Source organism: Nerophis ophidion, linkage group LG08, assembly GCF_033978795.1.
Source record: "Nerophis ophidion isolate RoL-2023_Sa linkage group LG08, RoL_Noph_v1.0, whole genome shotgun sequence".
NCBI lineage: Eukaryota > Metazoa > Chordata > Actinopteri > Syngnathiformes > Syngnathidae > Nerophis > Nerophis ophidion.
Genome location: NC_084618.1, coordinates 65,664,159 through 65,686,267, shown reverse-complemented (window position 1 = coordinate 65,686,267; position 22,109 = coordinate 65,664,159). Strand labels below are relative to the sequence as shown.

General features: G+C 41.2%; 1 protein-coding gene across 2 annotated transcripts in view; it reads right to left on the bottom strand.

Annotated features, from left to right (window-relative positions):
* Nucleotides 1-10,025, bottom strand: part of si:ch211-180a12.2 (uncharacterized) — a 54,746-nt gene extending 44,721 nt beyond the window's left edge. For both annotated transcript variants that reach the window (XM_061909424.1, XM_061909425.1), the window contains exon 1: nt 9,892-10,025. In XM_061909424.1, coding sequence (XP_061765408.1) covers nt 9,892-9,943 — 52 coding nt within the window. In that variant the 5' untranslated portion in view covers nt 9,944-10,025. The remainder of the gene's footprint in view (nt 1-9,891) is intronic.
* Nucleotides 10,026-22,109: the final 12,084 nt, after the last annotated feature.

The following is a 22,109-nucleotide window of genomic DNA, read 5'->3' as shown; positions in this document are numbered from 1 at the left end:
CCAGAGCATAATTAGCTCTGCTCATTATCAAAATATTTATTGCACATATTATGTTGTTTATTCTATATATGAGATTTCCAGTTCATTTTCTCATCTAATATTACACCCCAAAATTCAATTTTTAAAAAACTTTTTAAATGACTATTTTTATTTGTGTTTGACTTTGTTCTTTTGGTCGACTGAATAACATTATTTTAGTTTTTGGATTCTCAAAGATAGTCTGTTTTTGTCAAACCATCTCTTTAATTTGTCAATTTCTAATTTAATTATCTGTATCAGCTTGTGGGTAGTCTCTTCTGAACAAAGCACAGTTGTGTCGTCTGCAAATAATACAAACTTTATGCCTTTTGTAACTTTACAAATGTTTATATAAAGTTTGAACAATTTTGGTCCCGGTATTGATCCCTGGGGTACACCACAAGATATATTTAGAGTTGTAGACCTTTGTTCGCGTACGTTCACGTATTGCTTCCTGTTGGTAAAGTAGCTTCTTATCCAGTTTGAAACTTTCTGATGCCATACCGTTCTAATTTGTTGATTAAGATATTATGATTTATTGTGTCAAATGTTTTTGTTAGAGGCATAAATTCTGCCGCTGCACACTGTTTTCCATCTGTAGCGTTATTTTATATCTCCTCCGTTTTTTTTTGCTTAATGCCCTCAATGTAGAAATTTTGTATTTGTATATATATTGGTTATCGACAAGTATATCACTTTTATTTATAAATTTGTCCATTCTGTTGTTGAATATTTGTTCAATTATTTTGACTTTTACTCTTTAAGGCAGGGATCACCAACCTTTTTGAAAACAAGAGCTACCTCTTGGGTACTGATTAATGCGAAGGGCTACCAGTTTGATACACACTTACATAAATTGCCAGAAATAGCCTATTTGCTCAATTTATCTTTAATTCTATGTTATTATTAATAATTAATGATATTTATCTTTGTGGAAACACTGATCATCTTAATGATTTCTCACAATAAATATATATTTCCGATGACATGTTTTAAATGGTTAGAATCCAATCTGCACTTTGTTAGAATATATAACAAATTGGACCAAGCTATATTTCTAACAAAGACAAATCATAATTTTTTCTAGATTTTCCAGAACAAAAATTTTAAATTTGATTCTGCAGATTTTCTAAATTTGCCAGAAATTGTTTATTTTTTTATTTTTATCATAATAAGTTTGAAGAAATATTTTACAAATATTCTTCGTTGAAAAAAACAGAAGCTAAAATGAAGAATTAAATTAAAATGTATTTATTATTCTTTACAACTAAAAATAATACATTTACTTGAACATTGATTTAAATTGTCAGGAAAGAGGAGGAAGGAATTTAAGAGGTAAAAAGGTATATGTGTATTTTTTCTCTAAAACTGTCTTTCTGAAAGTTATAAGAAGCAAAGTAAAACAAATAATTGAATTTATTTAACCAAGTGAAGACCAAGTCTTTAAAATAATTTTTTGGATTTTCAAATTCTATTTGAGTTTTGTCTCTAATAGACTTAAAAATGTCGAGCAAAGCGAGACCAGCTTGCTAGTAAATAAATAGAATTTAAAAAATAGTAGCAGCTCACTGGTAAGTGCTGCTACTGTATTTGAGATATTTTTAGAACAGGACAGCCAGCGGGCGATTCATCTGGTCCTTACGGGCTACCTGGTGCCCGCGGGCACCGCGTTGGTGACCCCTGCTTTAAGGTAAATAATTGTAGCTAAATAACTATCAGAACTGGATAAAAATACTTTTTACATAAAATTTTATGTTTACAGCAGTGTTCCCATTGTTGGGCCCCGAACACCACCCCAAAAATATTTGTTTCTCAGTTGTGGTCCGTGTGGGCCACATTGGTGCACAGTTGTAATACACTGTTTCACCACTTGTGGCAGTAATGACAATCTCAAAGAAACAGAATAATTCTGGAGCCAGAGTCATAGGGAAGTTTCCTGAAGCTGTATTTTCATTTGCCCTTTAATTTTATTCACAGTTTATTTAGGAAACAAATATATTATTATTTATTACTAATTTAGTAAGAATTAATTTATTATGACACTGTATAAAAACTTACTCAACATCAGTGTCACATATTTCATGTGTCCCTTCTTTTGTATACGGGGCATTCTACAGAATTAAAGCTAAATGCTGTCTCTTAACCAAAAATAGGGGTTTAATAAAACAATTAAGTATTCAGACATGGATTCTCACTGAGATTATATTATGACCTGTATAAACCCAGGGCATTAACTGAGACAGTGATCAGATAAATAAATACAAATCCTACTTTTATAGGGCACTTCTATTGAGTAGCTGCACTTTAAGTTTATCCTTCACTGTGATTATATGCTTTGTGGAATAAAGTTAGGTTATACCTTACTAGCCAGGGCCATCCCCTGTATCTTAGCTACATTTAATAAAGAGTATGTTCGAGCTTAGTTTCCTACATTTTTCGAGTAGCTTGCCATAGCGTTTCTGCTACAAAATATTTCTTATTCATCTCTCTAAGTTTGTATGTTTTACAATACAACTAAAACAATTTAGACTTACAAAATTGTCACGTGTGATGTCTGTAAGACGGTTTTGATACATATCTGTGCGCACTATTGTAATGTAATCAAGCTAGCATTGTTAGCATTAGCAAATAGGCTAACATGTTTACAAGTGTCTGTGTTAGTATTATTAACTTACAATGGCATTCTTTTTGCATTGTTTCAGTTCTGTAAATTCACCAAAATGTCACAGTGGAGTTATTGAGTCTGTTAGCTGACTGGAGAGCTAGCTTCTGCAGCTAGTGGGTCCATGACGATAACTTCTAGTTTGTTTCATCAGCCATTTTGACAAGCACTGTTTGGAAATAAACATTTAAGAAGTCTTTCATACACATATATGTACAGATATACTGTATCTGTAGCTTATAGTCAGGTGCGGCTAATATGTGTAAGATATTTATTAATTCAGAAATTTGGTGAGTTCGGCTTAAATAATGGTGCACTCTATAGTTTGGGAAATGTAGTACTCAAAGTTTCTGTTTTTGGTAAAGATGTCTTTATGTCCATCCCCCTGTCTCACATTGTTGATTTGATTGAATCACGTAAAATGCAATTTTCCGTGCTGGCCACCCCAAGTGTTGCCAATGGCTATAGTTGGGCGAATCCCGATGGCTGCAGTAGCGGAAGTACTAGAGACTAAAGTCCAGGAAGAAATGAAATTGGAAAGACGCTATATGAAAGAAGGAAAAAAAGAGGATTTCCATACAAAAACTAGAAGGTTGGGTTTTAACGACTTGTTGACAGTGACAAAATTTGTTAATAAAATTTGTCGCCATTTGTTGATAATAGTCGGTCATGTCATCCCACATTTTTTAAGGATGGAAAAGAACATGCGGGAAGAGAAAATTGGCTGTGGCCGCTGAAACAAATCTGCCAGTGAAACAGTAAGTTAGATTTTAAAATTTTAAAACTGCCATATAATCCTGCCTCGGCTCAACCTCTACGTGATCTGAACCAAAATTGATCCCCAGCAACTTTCCGAAGCATCGAGCAGGCTTATACGTGGTTATAGTGCATATATATTTTCTCATTCTGTTTTGCACACTCTTGGAGTCAACATGTGCATAGTCATATATATTTACATTATTCACATACCGCAACCCCAAAAGGGACAAGCGGTAGAAATGAATGGATGGATGGATTATTCACTTGTGAATAATGCTGTGTAATAGACTGTATTAATATTATCCATCCGTCCATTTTCTACCGCTTATTCCCTTTGGGGTCGCTTGTGACTATCTCAGCTACGATTGGGCGGAAGGCGGCGTACACCCTGGACAAGTCGCCACCTCATCGCAGTGTATCTATCTTATTCACATATGAATAATGCTGTATAATAGACACGTAAAAAATACCTAAGTGTTTATTGTTTATTGTGAGCGAGCTGTGGTACTGAATTTCCCCAGGTATAAATAAAGTACTTTCTATTCTATTCTATTCTATTGTATGTGCATAGTGTCATGTACATAGTGTATATACCCGCCCCCCAATTTTTTGGATATATTGTTTTTCAAATCACCATCATTTATCCACTTTTTAATATACATGTTACAGGTTATATATCTTTTATTATTCAATCCATCAAATGTGATGAATATTTAATAGACCACAATGGAAACAAGCCTTTTGGCCTTTTTAATGCATTACATGGATTAAATTCTTTAAGATGTCAATAAACTTCTCAATCAATCAATCAATCAATCAATCAATCAATCAATCAATCAATCAATCAATCAATCAATCAATCAATCAATCAATCAATCAATCAATCAATCAATCAATCAAATATAAATAATTAGCTCAATTTGCACAGCGGACCGTTTTTTTCATGGTAGTACATCTGTAATCAGGACGCTTTTAAGTTGTTGGGCATCTGAAGGGCGCAGTCTGTAACTCTCGAGAGGGACGGAATTTTAAAAATATGTTTGATTTTAACTATCATTTTATCCAGTCTGGCAGCTTAACTTTGTCTACAGTATATACCCTTCTCCACACATCATTATCATCATCATAAAAGGCTATTTTCTTTTCTCTTGTTGTTATTGCTGCTACTTTTACTGTCCTTTGTTTACATACAGTACAAACTAGTAGATGTTTTCTATTGTCACTTTGCCTGCAATACATAATTCAAATGCAAATACACATTTCTGAATCATCTTTATTGTTAGTTAGAACATGCCTAAAACTATCTCAAGCCGAATAAAAAAAAAAAAGCAAATGGCTACCATGATGATAGATAGATAGAAGACCATCCCAGACACACTGGACCCTCTACAGTTTACCTATCAGCAGAACCGGTCCACTGAGGATGCAGTCAACACCGTCATCCACACAACCCTCACCAGCTTAGAGGGCAAGGACACCTATGCCAGGCTATTATTCATCGACTACAGCTCTGCTTTTACCAAAGTCATACCACAAACTCTCACTGCTAAACTCATCACTGTTGGTCTAACACCAACTCTCTGTGACTGGGTCCTGAACTTCTCACAAACGGCCCCAGTCAGTCAGAATCGGCAACCAGACATCAGGCACAGAGGTTCTAAGCATAGGGACCCCCAAGGCTGCGTGCTGAGCCCCCTTCTGTACACCCTCTTCACAAACGACTGTGTGGCCTCCCAGAACAACACCACTATCATCAAGTTTGCAGATGACACTACGGTCGTCGGAATGATCACCGGGGCAGCTGAGGCAGCGTACAGAAGGGAGGTAGTGGAACTGGTGGCCTAGTGTCAGGAAAATAATCTCTCCTTGAACACAGACAAGACCAGAGAGATGATTATTGACCCACGGAGAAGGAATGCACAGTACACACCTTTGTACATGGGGTGACAAAGATGGACAGGGTGAAAACATTTAAATTTCTCGGGACCCACATCAGCGAGGACCTCACCCGGGATTACAACACCCAACAATCAATAAAGAAAGCCCAGCAGCGACTGTACTTCCTGAGAAGGCTGAGAAAATTTGGTATGCCACCCAAAATTTTCAGCAACTTCTATAGAAGTACGGTTGAGAGTGTCCTTACCAGCTCAATCACGGTCTGGTATGGAAACTGCACTGCTAAGGACACACTCCATCGAGTGATTAAAAACTGTTCAGTACATATCAGGAGTTGCCTTCCCCTCACTAGAGGACATGTACTCTACCAGGGCCACCAGGAGAGCACACAATATCAAGGACAGTACACAGTCTCTTCAGCCTCCTACCATCAGGCAGACGATACAGGAGCCTGAAATCTAGGACTACGAGACAGACAAACAGTTTCTACCCACAGGCCATCAGGCTTGTGAATGCTAACTTGTGAATGCTAGCTCCCACCTCCTCGTCTTTACTTTTGTCTTTTTGAACAAAAGACAGCTACCTTGACCAACCCCGAACTGTGAACCATCACTGTAGACACCTTTCACATTTAATCACTAAAGACACTTTAACTGCTGCTGTGACCCAAGGTCACCTACATAGTTATACTGTTGACTGTCAATCAGAATGTGCAATAATATTATGTTACTTACTGTGCCTTGTTTATACTTTTTATTTTTTATTTTTAGCTGTGACTTGTTGAAGGGTGGACTAGCAAAGTAAGATTTTCATTGTACGGCAAACTGTTTAACTGTGCATATGACAATAAACAATCTTGAATCTTGAATCTTGAATAGTCAATGACTAATCGACCATCAAAATAGTCGTTAGTTGCAGCCCAAGACCCTGGCATGAATGTGTCATATGTTTTTCACCCAATTATGCAAATCCCACATTCGCCTCACGCTACCAACCACTGCCACAAATAGATTGAAGCCCTGTGGAAAATCCTATATTTAAAACTCCAATTTCCTGTGGTAATGATAAAGAGATGGATACTTTATCCATTCTTCGCAGGAAAGGGCCAGAGGTGGAAAGAGTACTAAAACCCATGTACTGTACTTGAGTACAAGTACATTTACTTTGCAGAAATTATATCCAACCACAAGTCAGGTCTAAACAATTAAATGTATATTTTACCTACTCGGTACAATATATATAAATACAAAGAACCAGCAATAAGGCACCATTAAGCTGTTGCTTCATTAAAGAACACTTTAAATAAAGTAAATAAGTTAGTAAGCGTTCGAGTAAGATTTTTTAGTATTTCCTGTGTAGATTTTAAAGGTTCCGGCTCACTTGTTGCGAAAAATCCATATTTCAAGTACGGCTCCTGGTGTTGTCGATTAAAAGCTTTCTTTTTGTTGGAAGTTGTGGGTTGTCCTTCTCTCTCTTCACTGTGCCTTTTCCCCTTCACAAAGAAACTTTCCAAAGACGTCTGTTTTTTACCCATTTTTCTAGCTGGGTTAAATTTTGGCGCTCAAGTGACCAAGATATAACCGAGAGAATCTAGTCAATTTCAAAATATATTTTTTTTATTCAAAATAAAACATAGTTAGGGCTCAGATAATAAATACAATGGAAATAACTAATTGTTTCTTGTGCGGGCTGGTACCAATCGATTAACAGACCAGTACCGGGCCGCGGCACACTGCCGTAATGGACAAGCGGTAGAAAATGAATGGATGGATACTCAGTACAGTACTTTGAAAAAAACATTATCAAGTAAGAATACAGCCACATTTTAAGAAAATGCAAGTAAAAATACACACAAAAAACTGGGAATAAATGTAACTCGGGACTTTCTATCACTGTGAAAATGCCTTGTTGCAACCAAATGGGCTCAAAATTATGTTACAGTTTTTTTCCAATTGCTTGCACACTAAATTTTACATTTTAACACAGTTAAAAAAAAAGTCTACACCCAGTAAACAAAACCACTTTGCAGATTTGCCTAATATTAGGCATAGACTCTGCTTCACAGTTTTTGCGAAATATTACCCACAATGCTTTACACACACTTTCCCATCTTGCACATGTGATGCGAATGTGATACTATGGCCAGATCCAGCTAGACGAGCAGGTGATGATTATAATCACTAACTGAGCTTTTGAGTACTCTCTTTTATCGAGTTTCTTGGATTAGATTAGATTAGATAGTACTTTATTTATTCCTTCAGGAGAGTTCCTTCAGGAAAATTACATTTCTGTTGCCTAAGTCTGCACAAGTAGCCTATACCCTATGCCAGGGGTTCTCAAATGGGGGTACGCGTACCCCTGGGGGTACTTGAAGGTATGCCAAGGGGTACGTAAGATTTAAAAAAAAAAACATTATTAGTGAAGTGAATTATATTTATATAGCGCATTTTCTCTAGTGACTCAAAGCGCTTTACATAGTGAAACCCAATATCTAATTTTTACATTTAAACCAATGTGGGTGGCACTGGGAGCAGGAGGGTAAAGTGTCTTGCTCAAGGACACAACGGCAGTGACTAGGATGGCGGAAGCGGGGATTGAACATGCAACCCTCTAGTTGCTTGCACGGCCGCTCTACCAATCGAGCTATACCACCCCAATTATAGCAACAATTGAAAAATCCTTTATAAATATATTTATTGAATAATACTTCAAGAAAATATGAATGTAAGTTCATAAACTGTGAAAAGAAATGCAACGATGCAATATTCAGTGTTGACAGCTAGATTTTTTGTGTACATGTTCCATAAATATTGATGTTAATGATTTCTTTTTTTGTGAAGAAATGTTTAGAATTAAGTTCATGAATCCAGATGGATCTCTATTACAATCTCCAAAGAGGGCACTTTAAGTTGATGATTACTTCTTTGTTTATATATCTTTATACGTGAATCACTTGTTTATTTTTCAGCAAGTTTTTAGATATTTTCGTATATTTTTTTCAAATAGTTCAAGAAAGACCACTACAAATGAGCAATATTTTGCACTGTTATACAATTAAATAAATCAGAAACTGATGACATAGTGCTGTATTTTACTTCTTTATATCTTTGTTTCAACCAAAAATGTTTTGCTTTGATTAGGGGGTACTTGAATTAAAAAAATGTTCACAGCGGGTACATCACTGAAAAAAGGTTGAGAACCACTGCTCTATGCTGTCTTTTTGATTTATCTCCGGATTTTTTTTAAATTTGTCTCAGATTTTAATATGTACTGCTTGTCATTATTGACTATGACTGTTTCGTTACCTGACCGTGGTAAAAATATATATTTTCAGTTTCCAACATCAATGTTGAGCACTTCTTGAATAGATTACAGGATATTCTTACGTATAGGCCCACTTCAAAGTAAACAATGACGATTGCTATGGATTTGTGCAAGTACATATTGTCAAGTTACAGTAATCATTCGTCACATATGCTAAAAAGCTGGGGCAAAATGCCCCAAACATGTGCTTTCTTATCGTAAAATAATTTTTTTAGAAATGTGTTTTGTAATTATCACTGTTCTGGGTAACTCACTCCAATAGTGTCTTATCATTTGAAGTCTGTGTGAGTGAGAAGACAATAAAACTACATTTTTACAAATGCTTGCTTTATTTTGATGAATGGGCATATGTTTTGACCGAAGTGTGTCATTTTGCAAATAATCTAGATAATTAAGAACATTTAATGTAGTGTTTGGAAAAGTGTGTAAATCCTCTTGAAAAAAGACACACAGTTCGTAAAATTGTGTGTAAGCATGTATGTATGTAACATGCCAATGCGGATGCACGCTCAAAACTACAGACAGGCTTGAAAATACAGTATGTTGCTTTTGCAGTCAAAACATTAGGTGCACCGACACAATCTAACAAGGACAAGTAAAAGATCTGTATCAAATCCGTTTACATACACTCCAATGTTATGGGTCGAATCCAGATTGTGAGTGCATCACAAACGTCTTGACCAAACCATTAATTACCATGAATTGATTATCGTGGACCCCGACTTAAACAAGTTGAAAAACTTATTAGGGTGCTACCATTTAGTGGTCAATTGTACGGAATATGTACTGAACTGTGCAATCTACTAATAACAATTTCAATCAATCAATCAATCAATCAATCAATCAATAAATCAATCAATCAATCAATCAATCAATCAATCAATCAATCAATCAATCAAACAAAACATGGCAAATGCAATGTTAGAACATCAGGCAGATGCACAGATGTATTAGAACAATACACAATTTACTGATAATAAACAATTCAAGAGTCTTCACACAACAAGTGCGATCCCCTAAAGCATTATTAGTTGGAGATATCTGATCGGGACACATAATTTTAAGTATTACACACAAGCAATCCAATCATCATTAAACATGCTTCTATTGGAGGCAAAATCAGTATTATTATGTCTGGTTTTACTCTATTGGTGCACGGTTTAGTCGAAGAAAGCAACAATGCAGACTTTGTGAAGGTGCGAGAAGCTGGTGCGCGATGACACAATACTCACCATTGTTTATGAGGTGCAGCAAGAACACATTGACGAGGACTTTAAACTGCATGGCTTGTCTTGAGACCAGCTTCTTATCGGCAGGCCCACTTCTGCTGTCTTTTATAGGGCTGTTAGGTGACAGGGGGCGGGATTGACCCACCGCACGGGAAATAGGAAATATAGTCCGGCGGGCGCTGAAAAGGAGGCCCCGTGATATGTGTACGTCCACCAAAAATAAATATATACTGTACATTAAAAAAAGTGTCCCCCCACAACCCTGGGAAGGGACATAGCGTAAAAGAAAACAGGGGAGATGTGCAGGGACACCGGAGAGCAGAAAAGCGCTCACTTAAAATTCACAATGGCGTCCGGCCAAGGTTTCGGGGCTACTTTACATTGGTGCGGTGTTGCCATGAACAAAATCCTGCTGAGCTTATGTGGGCAAACACTCTTGCGAAACTGCAACCGCTTTATATCCAAGCAAATGCAGCATGACGGTGCTTTTAGGCAGAAAAAAAGGTGATTTTTTTTAGTTTTTTGGTAAACTTTCCCCACAAATACTTCTCCACCTGGGCGCCTATTAACCAATAGTGGACTTTCTGTTGAAATGATACGGCTTGAATGACTATTGGCACATTTCGGAACAGCGCACACACACTTGTTTGTTTTCCTGGCTTGCTTTGAAGGCGCTCACCTCCAATGACTCAATGACTATCAAGAGGCACTTATGCCTTTGTTTGCTTATCCGTGCTTGGGTTTGACGGTTTTGTTTTGTTTTCTCTTTGTCCTCCCGACACGCTTGTTCCTTTCATCAGGCATGATGATTGATAACAGACTCAACAGGCTGAAAGAGAGACTGATGGAGCGCAAACGCTAACTCCATCTCGACCCTTGTCATGATGTTCAATATGACTGTCACAATTTCAGCAATGAAAAGATAGAATTCCATTCCTGTTGGACTATAATACTTTCTATTTGTCATCTATGCTTTTTATAGTTATTTTTGTGGAATAAACTGCCGAAATGTTCAGAAAAAGTTGCAATGTTTTGAGGCTTATTTTTTTCCCAATAACATTAAATCAACATGTGACTTGATTTGTTAAAAGTCCTTTGAAGTGTTTCTTTGAAACTTGACCTCAAAAAGCACAGGAATTAGAAAACAAATACTGTATAGATGTTGAACTCAATCATTTATGTCACACCGATTCTAGCACATATTTAGAGCTCATTGTCGAATTACTGTACTGTTAATTACACTCAAGGTTTGATAGAGCCCAAAAAAAGTCTGCGGGCTATAGAGCGTTTTTCTATTCGGGCTCCAGGACTCTGGAATTCCCTCTCGGTAACAGTTAGAGATGCTACCTCAGTAGAAGCATTTAAGTCCCATCTTAAAACTCATTTGTATACGCTAGTGTGGTGTTCAGGTCTGTGGGACCCATTTTCATTTTTTATTAAAAGAAAAATTATAAAATTGATAAATTTTTCAAACTGAGACTCACTGACTTTGGATCATTTTCTGTGAAGAACATATATCAGAATACATATTTAATGACCACACACCGTTCACCCCCCTACACATTTCTGTTACATATAAGATGTCCGGGTTGACAAACAATGTTGAAACCTTGTGTGGGAACCGCAGGTGCAGAAACACAAAAGAAGAATCCCTGTGGAATGCAGAAACTGACAGAGAAATTTTCCGTTCAACGTTCATATTGTTGTTACTCAGCTGGCATTTTTGGGTCTGATGGACCTGTTGCATTTTGTGGCTTTTAATGCCTCACAATCAAACACTTGTATGTTAAAATACTGAACAGTTTACCTTATCCCAAAAAACATCTGTTCAGTATTTTAACATAGAAGTGTTTGATTGTGAGGCATTAAAAGCCACAAAATGCAACAGGTCCATCAGACCCACAAACGCCAGATGAGTAACAACAATATGAACATTACACACGAGTAGAATAGACCCCCCTTTTAGACCAGTTGATCTGCCATCTCTTTTCTGCTCTGACCCCCTCTCCTGCGTGGAAAGGTTATTAATTGACCACAGATTTTGTGCTAGCTGTTCAAAGTCCGGACCCGGCGTGGACCCCTCATCCGTGTATCAGTTGATGACGTCTCTGCACTGCAGACTTTTCTCCAATCAAGATTATCCCATGCTGGCCCCACTATGGACTGGACTCTCACATTATTAACTAGATCCACTCGACATCCATTGCACCGGTCGCCCAGGGGGAGTCCCCACATCTGTGGTCCCCTCCAAGGGTTCTCATTGTGTCCCATTGGGTTGAGTTTTTTCTTGCCCTGATGTGGGATCTGAGCCGAGGATGTCATTGTGGCTTGACACTTGTGATTAAGGGCTGTCTATATAAATAAACTTTGATTGATTGATTGATTGATATAACGTGGTCGTTGGGGTCCATAAATTACCAATTGCGTTATTGACAAGATTGCGTTATATAGAAATCGTGTTATGTAGAAATCGTGTTGTATAGAAATCCTTATTTTTTACCCTTTTCTTTTTGAAAAAGCTAAGAGTAGCTCGACAGCCTAAACCTGCTTTGTGGATTGTGCTCCCACGTCACACAATGGGACGGGCACTATCCACTAGTAGGTTTGGACATCACTGGTACGATACTTTTGTTGGAATTGTTTTATTTGTTTAAATTCTTTGTTTTTGGAGACTTTCATAAGGATTTACTGCATAAGTTATTAAATACGCATATATTTGGTGAAAAAAAACCAACACGATTGACTGGTGGGAAAAAAAGGGGTGAAAGTTCGGAGTCCGTGGTGTGAAAGTTGCGTTATTTCGGACCACGTCATATTGAAATTTGAGTGTAATTCATTGGAACTAAGATTAATAAGTAATTATCATCTCTTGCTACATAGCGCTTTAAATAAGGCGGCTTTACCACATGAAGGATTTTTTGAGGATATTTAAATTTTTGAAAGGATATTCTACAATTTTTTTACTCCTAAATTAAGCATTTTCCAGGCCTCGAATTGTAACTTTTTAAGTTAAAATTCAAGTGTTGCCTTAAATATTTTAGAGCACCAAGGCGAGTTGGAAGGGCACCAAGGCAAACATTATTTTCTTTTGAGGCAGGTGCTTCAAGGTATTTATGCATATATATATATATATATATATATATATATATATATATATATATATAAATATATATTTTTTTCTTCCGGGGAGTTATTCGTGAGAGCAGGAACTACCCTGAAGAGCAGGGAAACCTGCGAAACAGGCTTGTAGGGATGAAATAGCCTCTGTGTTTTTTCCTGACACGCACACACACACACACACACACACACACACACACACACACACACACACACACACACACACACACACACACACACACAGGTATATGGTATACAAAATATCAAATCACTAATAAGCCGGAGTTCTTGGAACATAGGTTTCTGGAAGAAACGTTGGGTACAATACAATCAACAAGATAATATGGTGCTAAACATTTTGTCCGTATGCAATAAAACCTTAAAGTTGCATCTTAAGTGCACATGGAACCAGTGCAGGTGGGCCAGTATAGGCGTACTATGATCAAACTTTCTTGTCCTAGTCAAATGTATAGCAGCCACATTTTGAAACAACTGTAATATTTTAATTCTGGACATGGGGAGCCCCGAACATAATACGTGACAGTTATGGTGACGAGATGTGTATACTGGAAAAAAATGGGCAGATTTTAACGATATTACAGACATGGAAGAAGGCTGTTTTAGAAAAAAACAACAACTGTATTTCTTTGAATTGCCGGCGGGGCGTTAATTTAAAACCTCTTTTCACTCCTGCGCTTACCAAAGGCATGCGGTAAAAGTAAGCATGCGCTAATTTTTTTAAAACCTCTTCTCACTCCGGCACTTACCAAAGGTATGCAGTAAAAATTTGAGTGCGATGTAAGCTTGGACCTTAAATCCTACTTAATAGCTCTTAATCTTCTTCCCTTTATGCGATTTCAAATTACCGGTATTGAAATCAGCCTCCTCCATTTTGAAAATAATGACAGGGGAAGTGTCACTCGTGACGTCACGAGTATGACCAGGCGCTAATACTAAGCATGCGCTAATTATTTTGGGAAGCGAGTTTGACCCGGCAATAATTCAAGGCAGGCGCATACTTTATGTCCTGCGGTAATTCAAGGAAATACGGTACATGATTTTACTCAACAGAACAGCAACAATGTAAAAATATCACCCATTTTGAAAACATTTTGGTTCATGAATACATCTGCTTTGCGACAGGAGAATGCACGTCTGTGCCAGTGTAAGCCAGTCAACTTCAGGAAAAGTGGTAGAGATCTGGGAGACTGCCTTTGCTTTTAGCTCAATAGTCGCACACTGGCCTTTCACACCGACGACCTGGCTTCACACCCTGCTCGGAGCAGTAAGAAAAAACATCACAGCCGATAGAGAGAGTACACAATCGCTAGCCGGAGCTCAGCTGTTTATGATTGACAGCTGTGAACCCCAATTTCGCCGTTAAAATGGGGATCTCCTGATTGGTTGGGGCCACTGCGCTTCAGCCCAGGTAAGCCTGAGCATTAAGGCGGACTTGCCCGTAGGCTCCATTGTAAGCAGAGTTTTGCTCGCATTTATTTACCAGTATGAGTGCATTAAAAAAAGAAAAACAAATGTGTGCTTGTCATACCTAAGAATTGTGAATGATAGGCAAAACTCTAAGAAAAGTGCAGTTCCCCTTTAACTTTCTTGGAGCATCCTTTTGCACTGCTATGACGGATAACAGAGCAGCGCCCCTGGTGGCGGCAGCTTTGGCCCGCGTGCCAGCCCCCTGCTCTCTGCTCCCTAGTCTCGAATTATGTTTCCTAATATTTGTGCTTTGCTTGAGTTTTTCTTTTCCTTACCATGAATTAATTAACGTGGACCCCGACTTAAATAAGTTGAAAAACTTAATCGGGTGTTACCATTTAGTGGTTAATTGTACGGAATATGTACTGAACTGTGCAATCTACTAATAAAAGTATCAATCAATCAATCAAAAGCCCCTCCTCTCCATCCCTTCTTTACCTTTTTCCTCTTTTCCTTTTTTTTTTCTTTACAGGGCGTCACCAATGGTGACCAAGCCGTTTTTCCGTTCTGTCTACCCTGTAAAGGTATATCAGATCGCGTATGGGTTTGTACTTAAAATGAAATTTTGCTGTACTTTAAGCGCAATGACAATAAAGTTCCATTCCACTCCTCCCTGTCGATTTTCTATGTTCAGAATGCAACAGTGATTCTGCAAATATATTTTTTATATTTCTACACGTCATTTATATATAAATTGAATCATTTTGGTCTGAGAACTGACACACACACGCACAAACGCACACACACACACACACACACACGCACGCACACACACGCACACACAGACAGACACACACACACACACAGGCACACACACGCACACACACACACACACACACACACACACACACACACACACACACACACACACACACACACACACACACACACACACACACACACACACACACACACACACACACACACACACTGTAGACTTTTACTGACACCTTGTGGCGAGAGGAAGGTGTTACGCTTACCTTTTGTTGAGGCACTTCTGGGTTGACGATTTCTAGAAGTCAGTTTTGAGACAAATGAGAAGCAGAAAAGTTGTATTATCTCTTACACTCTCTTACTCTTACCTTCTCAGTGGCCTGAGATCAGTAAGTCGCGAGTTCAAACCCCGGCCGAGTCATACCAAAGACTATAAAAAATGGGACCCATTACCTCCCTGCTTGGCGCTCAGCATCAAGGGTTGGAATTGGGGTTTAAATCACCAGAAATTAATCCCGGTCGCGGCCACCACTGCTGCCCACTGCTCCCCTCCCAGGGGGTGATCAAGGGTGGTGGGTCAAATGCAGAGAATAATTTCGCTACACCTCCTGTGTGTGACAATCAGTGGTACTTTAACTTTATCTTTAACAAGCCTTGGACAAGATAAGTCTTTTTGCAAATAAAATACAAACCCCATTTCCATATGAGTTGGGAAATTGTGTTAGATGTAAATATAAACGGAATACAAAGATTTGCAAATCATTTTCAACCCATATTCAGTTGAATATGCTACAAAGACAACATATTTGATGTTCAAACTGATAAACATTTTTTTTTTTTTTTGCAAATAGTCATTAACTTTAGAATTTGATGCCATCAACACGTGACAAAGTTGGGAAAAGCGGCAATAAATACTGATAAAGTTGAAGAATGCTCATCAAACACTTATTTGGAACATCCCACAGGTGTGCAGGCTAATTGGGAACAGGTGGGTGCCATGATTGGGTATAAAAACAGCTTCCCAAAAAATGCTCAGTCTTTCACAAGAAAGGATGGAGAGAGGTACACCCCTTTGTCCACAACTGCGTGAGCAAATAGTCAAACAGTTTAAGAACAACGTTTCTCAAAGTGCAATTGCAATAAATTTAGGGATTTCAAAATCTACGGTCCATAATATCATCAAAAGGTTCAGAGAATCTGGAGAAATCACTCCACGTAAGAACGTAAGAAACCAACATTGAATGACCATGACCTTCGATCCCTCAGACGGCACTGTATCAAAAACCGACATTAATCTCTAAAGGATATCACAACATGGGCTCAGGAACACTTCGGAAAACCACTGTCACTAAATACAGCTCGACGCTACATCTGTTAGTGCAAGTTAATGCAAAGCGAAAGCCATTTATCAACAACATCCAGAAACGCTGCCGGCATCTCTGGGCCAGAGATAATCTGAGATGGATTGATGCAAAGTGGAAAATTGTTCTGTGGTCTGACAAGTCCACATTTCAAATTGTTTTGGAAATATTCTACATCGTGCCATCCCGACCAAAAGGCAAGCGAACCATCCAGACTGTTATCGACGCAAAGTTCAAAAGCCAGCATCTGTGAAGGTATGGGAGTGCAGTAGTGCCCATCTGTGAAGGCACCATTAATGCTGAAAGGTACATACAGGTTTTGGAACAACATATGCTGCCATCTAAGCGCCGTCTTTTTCATGGACGCCCCTGCTTATTTCAGCAAGACAATGCCAAGCATACTTGCCAACCCGCCCGGATTTTCTGGGAGACTCCCAAAATTCAGCGCCTCTCCCGAAAATCTCCCGGGACAAATTTTCTCCCGAAAATCTCCCGAAATTCAGGCGGATCTTGAGGCCACGCCCCCTCCAGCTGCATGCAGACCTGACTCAATGTTGTGACCCTCTTAAACAGGACAATACTGCCATCTACTGTACATAGAATATAATGTAAATATATTCTACATTTAGGTGCAGTCAAGGAACATGCATTAGGGAGTTTGATCTGAAGCCCAGCTCCTCTCTGAGCTGCAACCTTATCGTGGTAGAGGAGTTTGCGTGTCCCAATGATCCTAGGAGCTATGTTGTCCGGGGGCATAAAGCCCCCTGGTAGGGTCTCCCAAGGCAAACAGGTTCTAGGTGAGGGATCAGACAAAGAGCAGCTCGAAGACCTTTATGAAGAAGAAAAATCATGGACCCAGATTTCCCTCGCCCGGACGCGGGTCACCGGGGCCCCCCTCTGGAGCCAGGCCCGGAGGTGAGGCACGATGGCGAGCGCCTGGTGGCCGGGCCTGTTCCCATGGGGCCCGGCCGGGCACATCCCGAAGAGGCAACGTGGGTCACCCCTCCAATGGGCTCACCACCCATAGCAGGGGCCATAGAAGTCGGGTGCAATGTGAGCTGGGTGGCAGCCGAAGGCAGGGCACTTGGCGGTCCGATCCTCGGCTACAGAAGCTAGCTCTTGGGACGTGGAACGTCACGTCACTGGGGGGGAAAGAGCCTGAGCTACTGCGTGAAGTCGAGAAATTTCGGCTGGATATAGTCGGACTCACTTCGACGCACAGCAAGGGCTCTGGAACCACTTCTCTCGAGAGGGATTGGACCCTCTTCCACTCTGGCGTTGCCGGCAGTGAGAGGCGACGGGCTGGGGTGGCAATTCTTGTTTCTCCCCGGCTCAAAGCCTGTACGTTGGAGTTCAACCCGGTGGACGAAAGGGTAGCCTCCCTCCGCCTTCGGGTGGGGGGACGGGTCCTGACTGTTGTTTGTGCTTATGCACCAAACAGCAGTTCAGAGTACCCACCCTTTCTGGGTACACACGAGGGAGTACTGGAAAGTGCTCCCCCGGGTGATTCCCTTGTCCTACTGGGAGACTTCAACGCTCACGTTGGCGACAACAGTGAAACCTGGAGAGGCGTGATTGGGAAGAATGGCCGCCCGGATCTGAATCCGAGTGGTGTTTTGTTATTGGACTTTTGTGCTCGTCACAGTTTGTCCTTAACAAACACCATGTTCAAACATAAGGGTGTCCATATGTGCACTTGGCACCAGGACACCCTAGGCCGCAGTTCCATGATCGACTTTGTAGTTGTGTCATCGGATTTGCGGCCTCATGTTTTGGACACTCGGGTGAAGAGAGGGGCGGAGCTTTCTACCGATCACCACCTGGTGGTGAGTTGGCTGCGATGGTGGGAGAGGATGCCGGACAGACCTGGGAGGCCCAAACGCATTGTGAGGGTCTGCTGGGAACGTCTGGCAGAGTCTCCTGTCAGACAAAGTTTCAATTCCCACCTCCGGAAGAACTTTGAACATGTCACGAGGGAGGTGCTGGACATTGAGTCCGAGTGGACCATGTTCCGCACCTCTATTGTTGAGGCGGCAGATCGGAGCTGTGGCCGCAAGGTAGTTGGTGCCTGTTGGGGCGGCAATCCTAAAACCCCTTGGTGGACACCAGCGGTGAGGGATGCCGTCAAGCTGAAGAAGGAGTCCTATCGGGTCCTTTTGGCTCATAGGACTCCGGAGGCAGTGGACAGGTACCGACAGGCCAAGCGGTGTGCAGCTTCAGCGGTCGCGGAGGCAAAAACTCGGACATGGGAGGAGTTCGGGGAAGCCATGGAAAACGACTTCCGGACGGCTTCGAAGCGATTCTGGACCACCATACGCCGCCTCAGGAAGGGGAAGCAGTGCACTATCAACACCGTGTATGGTGCGGATGGTGTTCTGCTGACCTCAACTGCGGATGTTGTGGATAGGTGGAAGGAATACTTCGAAGACCTCCTCAATCCCACCAACACGTCTTCCTATGAGGAAGCAGTGCCTGGGGAATCTGTGGTGGACTCTCCTATTTCTGGGGCTGAGGTCGCTGAGGTAGTTAAAAAGCTCCTCGGTGGCAGGGCCCCAGGGGTGGACGAGACCCGCCCGGAGTTCCTTAAGGCTCTGGATGCTGTGGGGCTGTCTTGGTTGACAAGACTTTGCAGCATCGCGTGGACATCGGGGGCGGTACCTCTGGATTGGCAGACCGGGGTGGTGGTTCCTCTCTTTAAGAAGGGGGACCGGAGGGTGTGTTCCAACTATCGTGGGATCACACTCCTCAGCCTTCCCGGTAAGGTTTATTCAGGTGTACTGGAGAGGAGGCTACGTCGGATAGTCGAACCTCGGATTCAGGAGGAACAGTGTGGTTTTCGTCCTGGTCGTGGAACTGTGGACCAGCTCTGTACTCTCGGCAGGGTTCTTGAGGGTGCATGGGAGTTTGCCCAACCAGTCTACATGTGCTTTGTGGACTTGGAGAAGGCATTCGACCGTGTCCCTCGGGAAGTCCTGTGGGGAGTGCTCAGAGAGTATGGGGTATCGGACTGTCTTATTGTGGCGGTCCGTTCCCTGTACGATCAGTGCCAGAGCTTGGTCCGCATTGCCGGCAGTAAGTCGAACACATTTCCAGTGAGGGTTGGACTCCACCAAGGCTGTCCTTTGTCACCGATTCTGTTCATAACTTTTATGGACAGAATTTCTAGGCGCAGTCAAGGCGTTGAGGGGTTGCGGTTTGGTAACCGCAGGATTAGGTCTCTGCTTTTTGCAGATGATGTGGTCCTGATGGCTTCATCTGACTGGGATCTTCAGCTCTCGCTGGATCGGTTCGCAGCCGAGTGTGAAGCGACCGGAATGAGAATCAGCACCTCCAAGTCCGAGTCCATGGTTCTCGCCCGGAAAAGGGTGGAATGCCATCTCCGGGTTGGGGAGGAGACCCTGCCCCAAGTGGAGGAGTTCAAATACCTAGGAGTGTTGTTCACGAGTGAGGGAAGAGTGGATCGTGAGATCGACAGGCGGATCGGTGCGGCGTCTTCAGTAATGCGGACGTTGTACCGATCCGTTGTGGTGAAGAAGGAGCTGAGCCGGAAGGCAAAGCTCTCAATTTACCGGTCGATCTACGTTCCCATCCTCACTTATGGTCGTGAGCTTTGGGTCATGACCGAAAGGATAAGATCACGGGTACAAGCGGCCAAAATGAGTTTCCTCCGCCATGTGGCGGGGCTCTCCCTTAGAGATAGGGTGAGAAGCTCTGCCATCCGGGAGGAACTCAAAGTAAAGCCGCTGCTCCTTCACATCGAGAGGAGCCAGATGAGGTGGTTCGGGCATCTGGTCAGGATGCCACCCGAACGCCTCCCTAGGGAGGTGTTTAGGGCACGTCCAACCGGTAGGAGGCCACGGGGAAGACCCAGGACACGTTGGGAAGACTATGTCTCCCGGCTGGCCTGGGAACGCCTCGGGATCCCCCGGGAAGAGCTAGACAAAGTGGCTGGGGAGAGGGAAGTCTGGGTTTCCCTGCTTAGGCTGTTGCCCCCGCGACCCGACCTCGGATAGGCGGAAGATGATGGATGGATGGATGGATGGATGGATCTGAAGCCCACAGTAAAGAGACGTAACTTCCTCACGTCGCCTGGTTATTGACTCCAACCCAATATATTACACCGTCGACGAGCAAAATGAAGAAATACGCTTGCAAGTTCCAGAACGATTGGAAACAAGAATTTCAGTTTATCCAGGAGAGTTTGAAGAGGAAGGGGTATGTTGCCTGTAAATTTTGTAGAACAGACGTCTCCATTAACACGGCGGCTGAACGGATATACTCAGCCATGAACGGTCAGTCAGCGAAGCACAAAGCGTCCGCAGCGCAGCATCGTTAACAACGTATTATTATGGCCCACCTCGCAAAATGGAGACTCAAAAGTGCATCTTATGCTGAGACAAAGATGGCTATGCTGATAGCTGGAAGCAACATCCCGTTCTCATTTGCGGATGTCTACAACAAATTCGTGAAGGATGTTCCCGGATTTGGAGATCGCTCGCCAATACGCAAATGGCAGAACAAAGGTTACTCAAAAAGTGAAAGGTAAGTGTTTTTTTTTTTTTTTTTTGGAACCAGCAAGCACAGTACAGTTAATAGAACTGTGTTTTTATTACTGTGTGTTTGATAGGTGCCGTCGGAAATTCAACTATTTATTGTATTTATATATATAATAAAATAAATATATATAGCTAGAATTCACTGAAAGTCAAGTATTTCATACTTTCATATATATATATATATATATATATATATATATATATATATATATATATATATATATACAGCGTGGTTATGTAGCAAAAGAGTGCGGGTACTTTCCTGGCCCGCCTGCAGTCCAGACCTGTCTCCAATCGAAAATGTGTGGCGCATTATAAAGTTGAGGAATGCTCATCAAACACTTATTTGGAACATCCTACCGATGTGCAAGCTAATTGGGAACAGGTGGGTGCCATGATTGGGTATAAAAGTAGATGAAATGCTCAATCATTCACAAAGAAGGATGGGACGAGGGTCAACACTTTGTCAACAAATGCGTGAGCAAATTGTTGAACAGTTTAAGACAAACCTTTCTCAAGCAGCTATTGCAAGGAATTTAGGGATTTAACCATCTACGGTCCGTAATATCATCCAAGGTTCAGAGAATCTGGAGAAATCACTGCACGTAAGCAGCTAAGCCCGTGACCTTCGATCCCTCAGGCTGTACTGCATCAACAAGCGACATCAGTGTGTAAAAGATATCACCACACAGACTCAACAACACTTCATAAAACCACTGTCAGTAACTACAGTTTGTCGCTACATCTGTAAGTGCAAGTTAAAACTCTCCTATGCAAAGCGAAAACCGTTAATCAACAACGCCTAGAAACACCGTCGGCTTCACTTGGCCCGAGCTCATCTAAGATGGACTGATGCAAAGTGGAAAGGTGTTCTGTGGTCTGACGAGTCCACATTTCAAATTGTTTTTGGAAACTGTGAACGTCGTGTCCTCCGGACCAAAGAGGAAAAAAAACTTCCAGATTGTTATAGACGCAAAGTTTAAAA